The sequence below is a fragment of the Desmodus rotundus genome, chromosome 13 (assembly GCF_022682495.2).
Source record: "Desmodus rotundus isolate HL8 chromosome 13, HLdesRot8A.1, whole genome shotgun sequence".
Taxonomy (NCBI): domain Eukaryota; kingdom Metazoa; phylum Chordata; class Mammalia; order Chiroptera; family Phyllostomidae; genus Desmodus; species Desmodus rotundus.
In genome coordinates, this window is record NC_071399.1 from 72,142,479 (window position 1) to 72,156,421 (window position 13,943).

Below are 13,943 nucleotides of genomic sequence, written 5' to 3' on the forward strand. Positions count from 1 at the left end.
AGCCCACAATTGCATTCATTTCTTTCAAGTTGAAAATTAAAGAAGAATATAACCGAAGTTAAGAAAAAACCTTTAGAAAGTACATTCTTTATCTTACTTTTAAATAATAAGGTTGTCTTATTTAACAGACATAAGCTTTAAGGCTGAAAAATAATCATCTTCATGGTTTTATTGAGGAAGATATAATTGGTTATGACAAGAACATAGCAATGGAATTAAAGTTCGAGAGTTGCAAACAGACTTGGTCATGGAAACTATCAGTCACCTGAACAGCCGAGTTCATTTACAATTGCTGAGAAGTACATATTTCTTTACTAGGAATATCTTCTGACAATATTTCCTCAAGAAAAGAAAAAGGACTGACCAGTGGATCAGAGACAGATTCACTTGTCCCACAGGCCACAGAAATGACCACTCAGCGAGACATTAAATTGACCCAGCTTGCCACCAGGTGGAATGTGCCTTGCTAACAAACGATGCATTTTCCTCAGGGATAACGCTGGCATAATTTGTAAAGCAATAAAAAAACAGCAATTATTGGCATCTTTATGTTGCTACATATTTATGAAAATCCGGGTCTCAAAATACTATGGCAGAGAGACAGGGAAGTTTTCTAGAAGGTGAACCTAATATGTGGTTGTCAGCTCTGCTCAGTTTGTTGATGCCTGAAATGGACAGACATGCAGTAAAATAAAATTTTGTCTACGTGACACCCGTGGAATATCTTTGCATATTTTCACATAATTTAAAACATATTTTATATTAAACAAACGTATCTTATATAATAAGATGTTTTTGAAACATCTCATGTAATTTAGATAGAAGAGAGATTTTTTAAAAGTTGTCACTGCAGGCTACAGTGGGCAATGGCCCGTGAACTTCTACAGGTAAATTTGCATTTATTGGAATACTGAACTTAAAATTTTCCTAAGACCTGCTTAAACCCTTCTTAAACATTAAAATTGTAGTGGGACCTCATCTGGTACCAGATCATTTCCATCGTGATCCTCAGTTATAGTAACTATCATAATTGAGCAGCTAAGAAAGTCACTCAATCGCAGTTGCAACAGCAAAAAGATTCGGATTCGGAATGGACTCCAGCTCTGTCTGTTACTTACTGGTGGTGTGACATCGGACGTGTAATTTCTCTGCAATTTTCTTTATGAATGGGAATAAAACTGTATCTCCTCAAGAGTATACTAAGGTACAAAAGCATTTGGGACTGTTTTGTCTTCTTAATGAATTGACCCTTATCACTAGGAAATATTCCATTTTATCTCTGGTTATACTTCTTTTTCTGAAGTCTTTTTTTTGTCAACTATTATTAATGCAAGCACCACGGTTTTGTTTTTGTTGCTATTTAGTGTATATGTGATGTACATTCTTCTATCCTTTCACTTTTTGTGTGTGTGAAAGAATGTTTATTATACATGTATTGCGTTCCTGAAAGAGAATATTCTAAACTAGTAACAGTTTTTATTACAAGGTAATATGAGCATACCTTTTACTTTCTACTTGGCCAGTTTTTAAACCATATTTAACCTTTTTAATAATAGTCATTTTATCAAATATAAAAACTCCAGTTTCTGATCTGGACGACGATAAGCCTTGTGCACAGGCCATCAGCAGGATTGGAATGATAAACACAACCTCATCTTTTGCACAAAACCCCTTCCTCCGGAGTCAGAGGAAGGTACCGTCAAAGCCAACGCTCACTTGAGAAGTGTCCACAGTCTGTAAAGCACAGGGCCGCTGACTGACACGCGCTTGCTGCTGGAACCAGCTTCTTCCCATCTGCGCTATCTGAAGCAGCTTCTGCTAAGTCCTCCTTTCGTAATCCCCACGAGCTTTCTAGTACAGTTAGAGGTCATCGGTTTCCTGGTTTTCTTTTTTTAAACTGTGGCAACGAATACATAATATAAAATTTATCCTCTTAACCAGTTTACACGGGCAGTTCAGTAGTGTTGACTCTATTCACAATCTCTAGAACAGCTTCGTCTTGTGAAACTGCAACTGAATATCCATTAGAGAACTCAACATTTCCTCTTCCATTTCATGATTTTGACTCCTTTTGATTCTATACTTGTGCTTTTAACCTATCAGTATCTTTATATTTAAAGGGAGTTTCTTATGGATAGAGTTTACTTTTGCTTTTATTTCCAATCTGATAATCTGTCTTTTAATTAAAGTGCTTACACCATGTGCACTTCACATAATTATCAACACATTGTGTCTAAGTGCACTATCTTGCTTTGTCTTCTATTTCTCCATTCACTGTTCATTTTTCTGCCTTTAGGTAAAATTGAGTATTTTTAAAAAATGATTTCAGTCCATTTCCACAGTTGGTTTATGAACTATATCTGTTTTATTTTGTGTGTGGTTGCTGTAGGATTTACAATACACACCTTTCACTTACCACAGTCTACCTTCAATTGATACCATACCACACGGCGTACACAACAGTATTCTTTGTCCATTCCCCCGCCTCTGCTTCATTGTTTCTCATTTCATTCAATACATGTTATAAACTCCACAATGTAAGTTATTATGTTTGCTTTGAGCAATTTTCTTTAAAACCTTTTTAATCTTTTTATTTATTTTTAAAGTATTTTTTATTGATTATGCTATTACAGTTTTCCCAATTTTTCCTCCTTTATCCGCCCTCCCCCCTGCCCCCCTAACCCTCCAGCATTCCCCCCCTTAGTTCATGTCCATGGGTTGTACATGTAAGTTCTTTGAGTGCTCTGTTTCCTGTACCATTTTTAATCTCTCCCCATCTATTTTATGCCTACTAATTATGCTTCTTCTTCCTGTACCTTTCCCCCCTATTCCTCCCTTCCCCCTCCCCACTGAAATCCCTCCACATGATGTCCATTTCTCTGATTCTGTTCCTGTGCTAGTTGTTTGCTTAGTTTTTGTTTTCATTGTTTTTCTTTTCTTTTAGGTTCATTTGTTGAGAGTTGTGAGTTTGTTATCATGTTACTGTTTATATTTTTGATCATTTTCTTTTTCTGAGATAAGTCCCTATAACATTTCATATAATAATGGCTCGGTGATGATGACTTCCTTTAATTTGACCTTGTCTGGGAAGCACTTTATCTGCCCTTCCATTCCAAATGAAAGCTCTGCTGGATAGAGTAATCTTGGATGGAGGTCCTTGCCTTTCATGACTTTGAATATTTCTTTCCAGCCCCTTCTTGCCTGCAAGGTTTCTTTTGAGAAATCAGCTGACAGTATTATGGGAACTCCTTTGTAGGTAACTGTCTCCTTTTCTCTTGCTGCATTTAAGATTCTCTCTTTATCTTTAAACTTGGGTAACTTAATAATGATGTGCCTTGGTGTGTTCCTCTGTGGGTCCAACTTCTTTGAGACTCTCTGGGCTTCCTGGACTTCCTAGAAGTCTATTTCCTTTGCCAGATTGGGGAAGTTTTCCTTCATTATTTTTTCAAATAAGTTTTCAATTTTTTGCTGTTCTTCTTCTGGCATCCCTATAATTTGGATATTGGAACATTTCAGGTTGTCCCAGAGGTTTGTAAGTCTCTCTTCACTTTTTTGAATTCTTGTTGCTTCGTTCTGTTCTGGCTGGATGTTTATTTTTTTTTCCTTTTGTTGCAAATTGTTGCTTTGGTTTCCTTCCTGTCACTGTTGGTTCCCTGAATATTTTGCTTTATTTCACTTTGGGTATCTTTCATTTGTTTTTTCATTTTTCAACCACGTGCAATCAGTTCTGTGAGCACTTTGATTACCAGGGCTTTAAATTCTCCATCAGATGGGTTGGCTCTCTCCTCAACGCTTAGTTCTCTTTCTGAAGTTTTGCTCTGTTTTTTTATTTGGGCCATATAATCTTTTATATTTGCCTAGATATTTGCCATTTTGAGTGCTCTTCATTTCCTGTGTTGATGTGAATTTCTGGTGTCCTTTTTCTCCTGCCTAAGAAGTTCTGCCCTGGATTGTGTCTGAGGCCAAGTGTGATTTTGTCCCTCCACATGCCAGGTGTGTCCCCCTTCTCCCCAGGATGCTTCTAAGTCTACCCTTCATTACTGGTTTTCAGTAATATGATTATCATATGCTTTGATGTAGTTTCTTCTGCTTGGGGCTCATTGAACATCTTGGATTTGTGGGCTTAGAGTTTCCATCACCTTTGGGTCGTGTCTAGCCATGATTAATTCAAATGCTTTTTCTGACTTCCCCCAGTATTCCTGAGAGTCCAGCTGTACGTGTATTAGACAGATGGAGATACGGGTCGCTGAGGCTCTCTTCGTTTTTTCAGCTTTTTTCCTCTATCTCATCAATCTGACCGATTTTGATCAACTGCCAGACATTGTGACTTTTACATTACCGAGGGCTAAATCTTGCGGCCTTCCTTTAGGCTGTGGGTTTAGTCCTGGCACAACTACATAACTTGTAGATCACTGGGATTGTTTCCAGGCTTGTTCCTCAGGCCTCTCATGGCAAGGGCCAGATGAGACTGTTCTGGGACTAATTCAGCCCCTGAATGAGCCCGACTCTTCTGAGACCTCCACCAAGTGCCCCATGTATGAACAGCTTTCTCCATCATGGTTTGTGTGAGCTTTAGGTGAGTTTGAAAAATTGTTCAGCCTATTGTGTTCCTTGTTCTTTTTTTGCCTTCCTCCACACACAGGCAGATCACTACACAGCCAAACCCTTAAGGGGACCACTCTAACAATTTATGAGAGCCCTCTCTTGTACAACTCCTTCCTCTCTCTTATTGTTCCCCTTAAACTTAGTTGCCTTATCTACTCCAAATTCTTATCCCTGCCCACTTAACTCCTTGGCTTCTCCCTCCCTGCTCTGCCTTCAAGCAGTAGTCTGAGGTCATCACACAGTTCACCTCCTTTTTTTTTTTGCTCTACTCCCAGGAATCACAGTCCTTAACCACCTATCATGCAGTTTGTTAAAAACATTCCATTTATTTTGTCTGGTTTTCTAGCTGTTTATGTTGGGACGTCAATTCCCGTAGCAGTTAATCCCTTGCGATTAGAAGCAAAAGTCTTCCAACGGTTAAATACGATATTTTTGTGAGGTCACTTATAAACTGTGTGAATCACTACCCAAATATCAGAACAAGAAAACACGTCTTGATAGACACAGTCACATGCCTCAAGGTCCAGATTCTCTTTTATTCTCCTGCAAAGACCAGTAAACGAGGGAGAACATGACCGTGCGTAAGCTGAAATAGTCTGGAAAGGTTAATTTCCCCCAAATCAAAATTTCCAAATTATTTGGCACATGAAATTTCTCTGAGAAGTGTTCCTTTTTACACAGTACTGACCCTATAAAAATGCAAATACATAACTCTTGGAAAGAATAGCATTTGATATTCCCAATTAATGGGACTGCAGTTAGAACTGCTCATCGGTTGGTCCCATGAACCATTACGGCGCGGAGGGTCAGGTGTCTGCAGAGTGGGTGGAGGAGAATGCAGTTGAAGAAGAAAGTGCATTACTAGTGGGAAAGAAAGAGAGCAGGATTATTGACTTCACAGCTTTGCTCAGGGCAGGCCCTAAGGGAAAGGGTTTGTCTGTCTGCTGTATTTCCCTTGGGTACTATCTGTAATTACTATCACAGCTCATTGATTTTCAGTTCTTTCTATTAATACATTTATTGGCCATTCTGACATTATTACAATCCGTCCAGCTCTGCTTCTTTAGTGGAGACTATCTCTTCCCTAAAATATGACTTTTGCAAGTGCAGCTATTTTTTTTGCCTGCTTTAAAAAAATGGTCTTCTCATATTAGCAATCACATAGATTCTGCATGTTTTTCTTTGAAGCCAGGCAGTGACATGCCAAGATTTCACCACAGATCAAAAGATCTGAAATAGTGGGTCATCAGAGAATATTCAATGATAAGCAAGTTAAAAGGCGAAGATTTGTGCGTTTTGAAGAGAAACCAGAGTACGTCAATGATGAGCACGTTTATATGAATAAGATAATTCTGCCAATTCACTAGCTAATTTGCCTCCTGTCCCCACAGTAAGGGAGGGAGTAAATGAGGGCCTGGTACAGGGTAATCAAATGGCATTTTAATAATGCCTTTTCTCTTCCTCTGATAAAGCCATTACAGTTACACTATCTTACTGTAAGCTTTAACACACAGATGTATAGTAAATCTTTGCCAGATTAAACAGCATGGTTTACGGAGGAACAGAAAAAGTCAGGTTTGCTGTTGTTCCCCCCCGCCCCACAGCTACAGAATTTTAATGTAATTGCCTTACATAAGTGTATGCACAGCGTATGTCTAGTTTCAGCAACAAAACTTACACCCATCTCTATTTTATTTTTATTAAAGCCTAAGGATTGGGGTCTTTTCCAAAAAAGTACCCACCTCAAAATCCTCTCATTCCTACAGTGTGACGCCGGCTCTCGCAATCAGTAGCACCTGAATTAATCATTATTTATTGAGCGTTGCCTTTCTATAAACTCCTTGAGCCGGGATGATAAGAAATAAACAGAAACATGAAGTATAAGCTCTGCTCGTAAGGAAGTTCCAATAAAGCTGGCTTAGTGGTGCGAGTCAGTTCTTTGTGATACAGAACTGTCTGCCTCACCTTGTTATGAACGTCCTGCGGAAAGGTTTGCAGAAGTTACTCTCTGCTGCCTCCTGGGAAAAGGCCGTCTTTCTCCGCTGCCCCACCTCTAAAGTAAGGGCGCTCAGGGGGATCTCTGGCCTGACTAGGGCTGGTACTTTCTGCTAAGGAGCCGTGGCGAATACAAATGAACCTGTGCTGTCTGCGCCCTACCAGTACGCTTCCCAGCTACAAGGCTGTGGCACAGACATTGGGCTCTCTCCCCACAACGGACACTGAGGGGCTTCATACCAGGTAATTACGGACTGCTTGGAGCACTTAAAATTGGCCAGACACCCAATATCTCTCTCTCTCTCTCTCTATCCATCCATCCATCCATCTCCCCCCAACCCCCGCCACACTATTGCCACCACTGTATCCACCTGTCCAAGGATCAGGGGTGTATCTGCCTCTGAAAGAGAAAAGAGACAAGGTGACCACGGGCAGCACCACTGCCGTGATTGGTGGAGGGACTCAGGCCAGCTCCTTCCCTGGGGCAGAGTCTTCAGGCCTGAGAAAACAGTGAGGGTCACGGAGAAAAGCTTCTTTCTTGTCTCCCTCCAACAACTCTGCACCTATGTTTCTTTTCAAAATACATATTTTTATTAAGAGAGTTCTCCGTTTCTTTTTTTTAAGACATGTTTCTTTAAAGAATTTCAAACATATAACAATCAGGCAGGAACAGTGCAACAAGCCGTCTTGCACCCATCACCTGGTGGTGGCGGGACCCTGACCAGTCTCACTTCTGCCCGCGTCCAGTCTTCCCTCCATTTCATCCTGCAGCATGTCCCACATACGGGATCATTTCGTCTGTAAGTCTACCAAGCACTACCCTGCAAGTGTGGGAACGCAGAACTCCTCGGTAAAAAAATTGTCGCCTAACGCCATCACCGCACCAAAATCTTAGATTACTTTTATGTTAAATTAATAATTCATTTCTGGCTTCATTATTCTGCTTTTCACAAGGTAAAATCTAATGAGAATTTAAAACATATCTCCAGATATACTTAAATAAAAATTCAAATTAAAAAAAACAAGAGCTCCAATTTGAGATTTACCTTAAATCTACTTTTAGAATTGTAAATTAACATCTTTGTAACTTGTTCTTTACTGAATGCCTTATGAAAATTGCATCAATAGAAACTAAAACAATGGAACCCTTTTTATTCCTGTTTTTCTTCAAAAGGACAATATTTATTTAGCATCCACCTTGGGCAGGAGGCTCTTGGGAGGTTGGGTAGCTCACTTAACTTCCTAGGTAACGAGAAACAAGCGGATGAAGACCTACTGTGATCCACACCTCTGGCACTTGGCTGAGCACGCACCTGAACTCGATTCTCACTTTAAAGTCTATCTATGCATTTCTACTTCCACACACAGGTAGTGTCACTGTACCAGGGATGTTAAACTCATAGTTAGAAATGCTTTCTCCCACTCCTTGCCCCTTACCAGGAGCACAGACTGCCAGGCTGAACCTGGGAAGGCCTCTTTCCTCTCCGACACCCACGCTATACAGAGGACGGCCTACAGGCCCAGAGCTCTGAAGTAACTTCCCAGTCATTCAAGCCGGCAAAAGGCAGGGCCAGGACTACAATCAGGTTTCGTGCCTTTTTCTCTGCGTCCTGGAGTTCTCGTACTCATCTACCTGCTTTGGTCCTTACCACGTCAGTGCATCCTTTGGCTGATTGCATTTGAAGCCCTGGTAACAGCAGGACGCGAGCACCAAAGGTCAAAGAGCTACTCCAACAATCCTCGCCATGCCCCGAAGTGGACCCCAAGACTACATGCCCTTCCCATGGGCTGCTTAGCAGCATGCACTTTGTTACCAACAAGCCTGAAGAAAACTGAAGTCGCATTTCTGGAGACTGCAGTGATTACCTACTCAGACATCACAAAACTCAGGATGAAAGAATCAGAGAATGCCAAACGGAAGGAAGACACAGAGAGCTGGGGCCACTATGCCAGCCTATCCATCCAGGCCAGGTACAAGACGAAGACCTTTGCCACCAGTAAGCATGCGTATTTCCAGTATTTTCAAGTTTTATTTTCATGTTCACAACAACCCTGTGAGGAAGATGGAACAGGTTTGTAACGAGCTATTGAATGGTTTCATGTCTTTCACCTGCCAGTTGTAGTGCCTGGATGAGTTCAATAACGCGGTACTTACTGAGCACTTATCATGTGCCAGGAACGATCAGAAGAATAAAAGAAGTAGTTCTTGCCCTCTAAGCGCTTACAACCTGATTCAAGAAACACAAGCATGTTCACAGGCAGAGTGGCTGTCCTCGGCTTATTCACAGTCTTTCTTCAGGCTCTAAAACACGCTCACAAGGTCCTGCCTCCCCTGAAGAAGGGGCCATAAAGCCCAGCTGACGGGAACAGACCTAAGGGACTGTTTACAGCAAAAAGGAGAGGACAAAGGAATGCCTTCACGGTCCATGAACACGAGGTCCATGCAGAGTAGCACATCCTTGCAATGCTGCCTGTAGCCCGAAGGGCAGACTAACTTTTCTTTCCCGAACGACTGGAGGTTAATGCCTGTGTCTTATAAACAGAGTCCCAGAACCAGGTTTTCCAGAGTGATTTCCGAGTCCAAGCAACGCACCAACTTCAGGCTGTCAGTTCATTGGTGGGACACATAAATGCTCTCCTATCACCTTTTGTTCACTGTAACCAACACGTGTCATCTCTTGAAAAAGCCATACTCAGGCGTGTGATTAATCTCATCACTACATTTACAGCTTCTTTTGAAGACTCAAGCTTCAGCCTTACTAATAAATGTGGAAAGAGTCCCGTAAGACTGAAATAAAAAACAACCTTCAGAATTCTAGCACTCCTTATCTAAAAATAGTTCTGAGACTTTGAAATGACATAGTATGTTATCCATCCCATTATCGCCAGAGAACTCTAGTACAGTGACCGAAATGAAGTTCACTGAAATTCTAGATTGTATCTCCAATTCTAAAGAAGAGCTGATTTAAAGTATGACAAATTACTAAATATAAATTACTGTATTCTGCAAGTAGTTGTCATAATTCATTTCATTAAACACCGCTGGCTGCTTCTCCTGAAGCTTTACTGTAAAAGAAAATGAAATGCACCCATTATGTATTTTAAAAGTACACAAAAAACTAAGAAAAAGAATAAAATCAATGTCTTACTTCCCTCCAAATTAGGGTTAAAGTACCAATATCAGCTCCATTCACAAGGAGGAAGAGAACTGGTTTTAATGAACTGGCATTAAGTAAACCCTACGAACCTACAATTTTTCCTTTCCCTTTATGAGGACAGAAAAACAGTTTCTATAAATGTTCATGTTGTAAAACCTCTAGGAATGTGGGGATTTTTTGTACCTAAACTGTTCATGCAAATTTTACCTTAGAACTGAAAAGTAATAGTAAAGGGAGAGCAGTATTGAGATATCGTTCGATTCCCAGGACCCGTGACAATCATACACTCTCCTGGCTTTGACTAGTGGCCCAGGTAGCATTTTCTGACTTTTTTCCTGTTCTTTTTCGCCCTCCTCCACCATGATGACTTGAGTGGATGTACTGGAATTCAAGTTGAAGACCATATGTATTGTGAAATAAAAACGACACTGTGAAATGCACTGCTTCCTCACTTTTCCAGCAGCAGAAGGGAAAAACTACCCTCTCTGAATGCGATGTGATAGTCTGTATCATTTGTTAAGCACGGGTTGTGCAGAAATGTATTCCATTAAACTGATGCTAATATATTTAGATTAAAAAAACAGAACTCCAAATAATAAAACAAACCTTCCCGTGGTTAGGTTAAACTGAAAAGGTGAGAACTAGTTAATTTGGAGGATAGAGAGTTTAACTTGAGAAGGCAGGCTAGAAAATCCAAGTGAAACAACAGCTTTCTCTGAAGGTCTGCCCACACTGAACAAATAATAGTAATCGCTGCCTTTTTCTTCCATGATGCTCTATTGCCTAAGTCTGGAGCTGACACTATGCAATCAGTCACTGTGTCATGCACAGAACTGTGGAGCTGGGGTTGACCTGGTCCACAAAGTCCATTTGAGAGACATGGAAATCAAACCTGAACATAGAAGTGAAGTGGTATCCTCCACGTGACAAGGGTGTTTCGGACACAGGCTTACAAAGAAGTAGAGAAACATACACTGAGGCGTCACATAGCCTGCCACACACGGCTCCAGAATGAGGAAGGTACTGGAGAAAGCCCGTCCATGCTACCATCCAGATCCATTAGAAATCCTCTTGGAACAACAGTATTTAAGACCTTGAATGTCAGCCCACATGAATTTATTCGCCCTGATTTTTATGACAGCAAGGTTTTATTCACATTTACATTTTATTTTGATTGTTTAATTATAAAATAATGTTAATATTTAGCTTTGATTTTTTGAATACGAGACACACTGGTCAAATTAAGGAAAAGTATTTCTGTAATTTATGTCCTTTTCCCAGGCATCTGCACAGGCACAGTGGTGGTGGTGCTGTAGGAAGGAAGGTGGGTTGTGTGCACTCCCACACTGGAGCCACGCCTGCTCGCTTAAATTCAAAACGTGGTCAGCTGACGCTGCAAGTGACCGCACTGCCCTTATTATGATTGTAACTGGTGAAGCTATAATTGTTAACAATTATAAAGTCTCTGACATCCTTTATAAGAAATCTAGCTGTGCTCTTAAACCTTTTTATTTTTAGTAGCCATAAATTAATTCGTCAATTTGGCTATACACTGTGAAATAAAATTTCTTTTGCTTTAATGCTCAAACTCAGTGACCTCAATTTTACCAACTGTCCCCTCTCCTGATGGCATTAAAAAAAAATACACACAAATGTCAAAAGAGCAATTCACCCAAAAAAACAGTCACATTCCCATACCTGGACGTTGTAATTTCCTGAGAAAGAACTGAGATATCTTGACATTGAATTTATATTCGCATTCTATTTTTTTAGTAGTTCCTCTTGCTTTGGATTTTTATTCGCTTTTCAAACATTCACCAATTTAAATAAAGCCATATGGTTCTTATAAGGTCACTAAACCTTCCTAATTTCAGGAAGTTAACTTTTCCAAGTTAGTAATATTTGAGGTTGCAAATGGGTGAGCATCAACCACAGTCTCAGATGATTTTACTCAAGAGAATAAAGCTTTGGCCAGTGAACAATCCTGCCAACCTGAGGATGCCCTGCAAACGCCGGCCACTGTTATAAGGGGGTGTGGCCACGTCAGAAGCTTCTGCTTACCCCTTGTTCAGATTCCAAAAGCTCTGTTTTGACTCTGACTGCCGGCATCCCATCAAGCATTAACATTCTGTTTCCAAAGGGGTTGATATTCTGAGAATGAAAAAGAGAGAGAGGGAAATTCAGCGTTAAAGCATTCAAAGGAGGACACATCTGGTAGACTCTGCCTTCGCTGTAGTACACTTGGTGCCGCTAACCTAATTTTTTAACAATGAAGTATAATTAAATGAGAGTATCAGCATAACCAATTATCTCCTCATTCTGAACTTTCATTTGAAATAATGACCAAGAAGTTGAATCAATCAGTCTGATTCTCTGACCTCAGGGTTGGAGGTCAGACTGTAATAAACCAGAGTAAGGAAACATTACATTAATTTATACGAGGCTGGGACAATTCATCACACTTCTGCTATAGTAGAAGGAAATATAAGGCATGTTCTGGAGGTTGTATTGCATCTAGAAATCCATAAAAAAGAAAACAGATAAAAAGATTTATACATCCTCAAATTATTGGCTCAAATTCTTAAAAACTGGGTGATACAGTTCCAGTACACTGAGTTTTGGTACCATGGCCATTTGGACCAAACACAAATTTTTACATATCAACCCCAAACGTCTTTAAAAACAACTAACACAAGTCTTGGATTAAGAGTGAATTTTTAAGCTGAAGTCATAACCAAAGAATAAATAATGTGTTTTTTTTTGTTCTGGTATATGCTGGGCTCAATCAGCCTCCTCTTAAAAGGAAAACCTTATTTCTCCTGTGGCTCAATGGAATTTCAAACTATATTTATAGAAAGATTAAATCAAGGTTATTTGCTGCTAATTGCCATTGCTTTGGGGGGTTTTCTGAAGTCAATAACCTATGAAGGTAGTCAGAAAGCCTCATATCAGTGCTTGCTTAGGGCCAGAATCTGGCTCATGTTTTAAAACATTAAGAACACCAACTTTAGCCTAATATACTGACTAAACCAAAAGACCGAACTGACTAAATCTGACTGAGTTTTCAGAATGGTTCCTTCGCTCCATTATAGAATGTACCTATATGGCACTAAAGTGATCTTATTAGAAGAAAAAGAGGTCTATTTCTAAAATATTTTGTCTACCTGGTAACAAAGGTTAATATCATTTCTAAACCTCAGGGTTTTAGCCTTTCTTACGGTAGTTGCTTTTCTACCATACAGTTAAATGAGAATAACTTCCACTTCAATAAATCACAAATTAAATGTTTTTATTACCAAATAATACCAACAGAGTGCAGTATAGCGAAGCTCTAATTATTTCTATTTCTTGACTCCTCTTTTTGTTTAAGAAAAATACTCTTAGAAATAAAATGTATAGGGTCTCTTAATACAACTATTTGCTGCAAAATATCAACAAGAAGGAAAAGCAAATTTATTCTATAATTAACGAATGAACATTTACAAATTTCATGGTACGTCGTCTATTAGGTAATAAAAAGAAGAAAATAAATGTCATGTTCTTTTCTTAGAAATGCACATTATTATTAAAATCGACAGGATACTGTTTTTAATCTTTGCTTTTAACTTGCCCATATTTTGGGGGGATTTTGCATTCTAATAGAGAGCTTAGAGCAGCAGGAACTTTCCTGGCGAGCTCAGTCAATTTGTTCCAAGCTTAAAATCCTTTCATGGAGGCTGGCGAGTTGTTTGCACATCAAGCATGGATCTCACATCCCAGTGTGTCATTTGCTTCTGTGGTTGGAAGCAGCCAGCTTGGCTTGCCACCATCCAGCCTCAGGAAAGCCTTCTAGCAGCGACCAGCCCTCAGCACTCCCCGCCTTGCACAGCAGCCCGGACAGCCCGGAATCTACAGTAACAAAGCATCCCGTGGGCTGTTTAGTTGGTAGACAATGAAGGATGAGTTGATATTGCTTCCTACCCCAGAGGAGGTCTTGTTGAGAGGAAAAAAGGAAGATGCTCTGCAAAGGAGGGGAGAGACAAAGAGCCATCCTGGAAAGGCAGGTTTAATGAACTGTTAGAATCTGATTAGAGGCTAATGTCCCTTTTAGTGCTTTGTACCAATTTACAGCTGATATACTTTAACCATTTTCCTCACTGGCTGTGATAAACTCGTTAGCTTAAAAAATGCAAGCTAACCAGAGTC

General features: G+C 40.0%; 1 protein-coding gene across 5 annotated transcripts in view; it reads right to left on the reverse strand.

Moving 5' to 3' along the window:
• The window catches only part of KLF12 (KLF transcription factor 12), a 417,210-nt gene that overhangs the window by 220,418 nt on the left and 182,849 nt on the right, over positions 1-13,943 (reverse strand). For 4 of the 5 annotated variants that reach the window (XM_045201833.2, XM_045201835.3, XM_053916602.2 and 1 more), the window contains one exon: positions 11,820-11,909. The exons of the other annotated variant lie outside the window; for it this stretch is intronic. In XM_045201833.2, the coding sequence (XP_045057768.1) occupies positions 11,820-11,909 (90 nt within the window). The remainder of the gene's footprint in view (positions 1-11,819; positions 11,910-13,943) is intronic. 5 annotated transcript variants of the gene reach the window in all.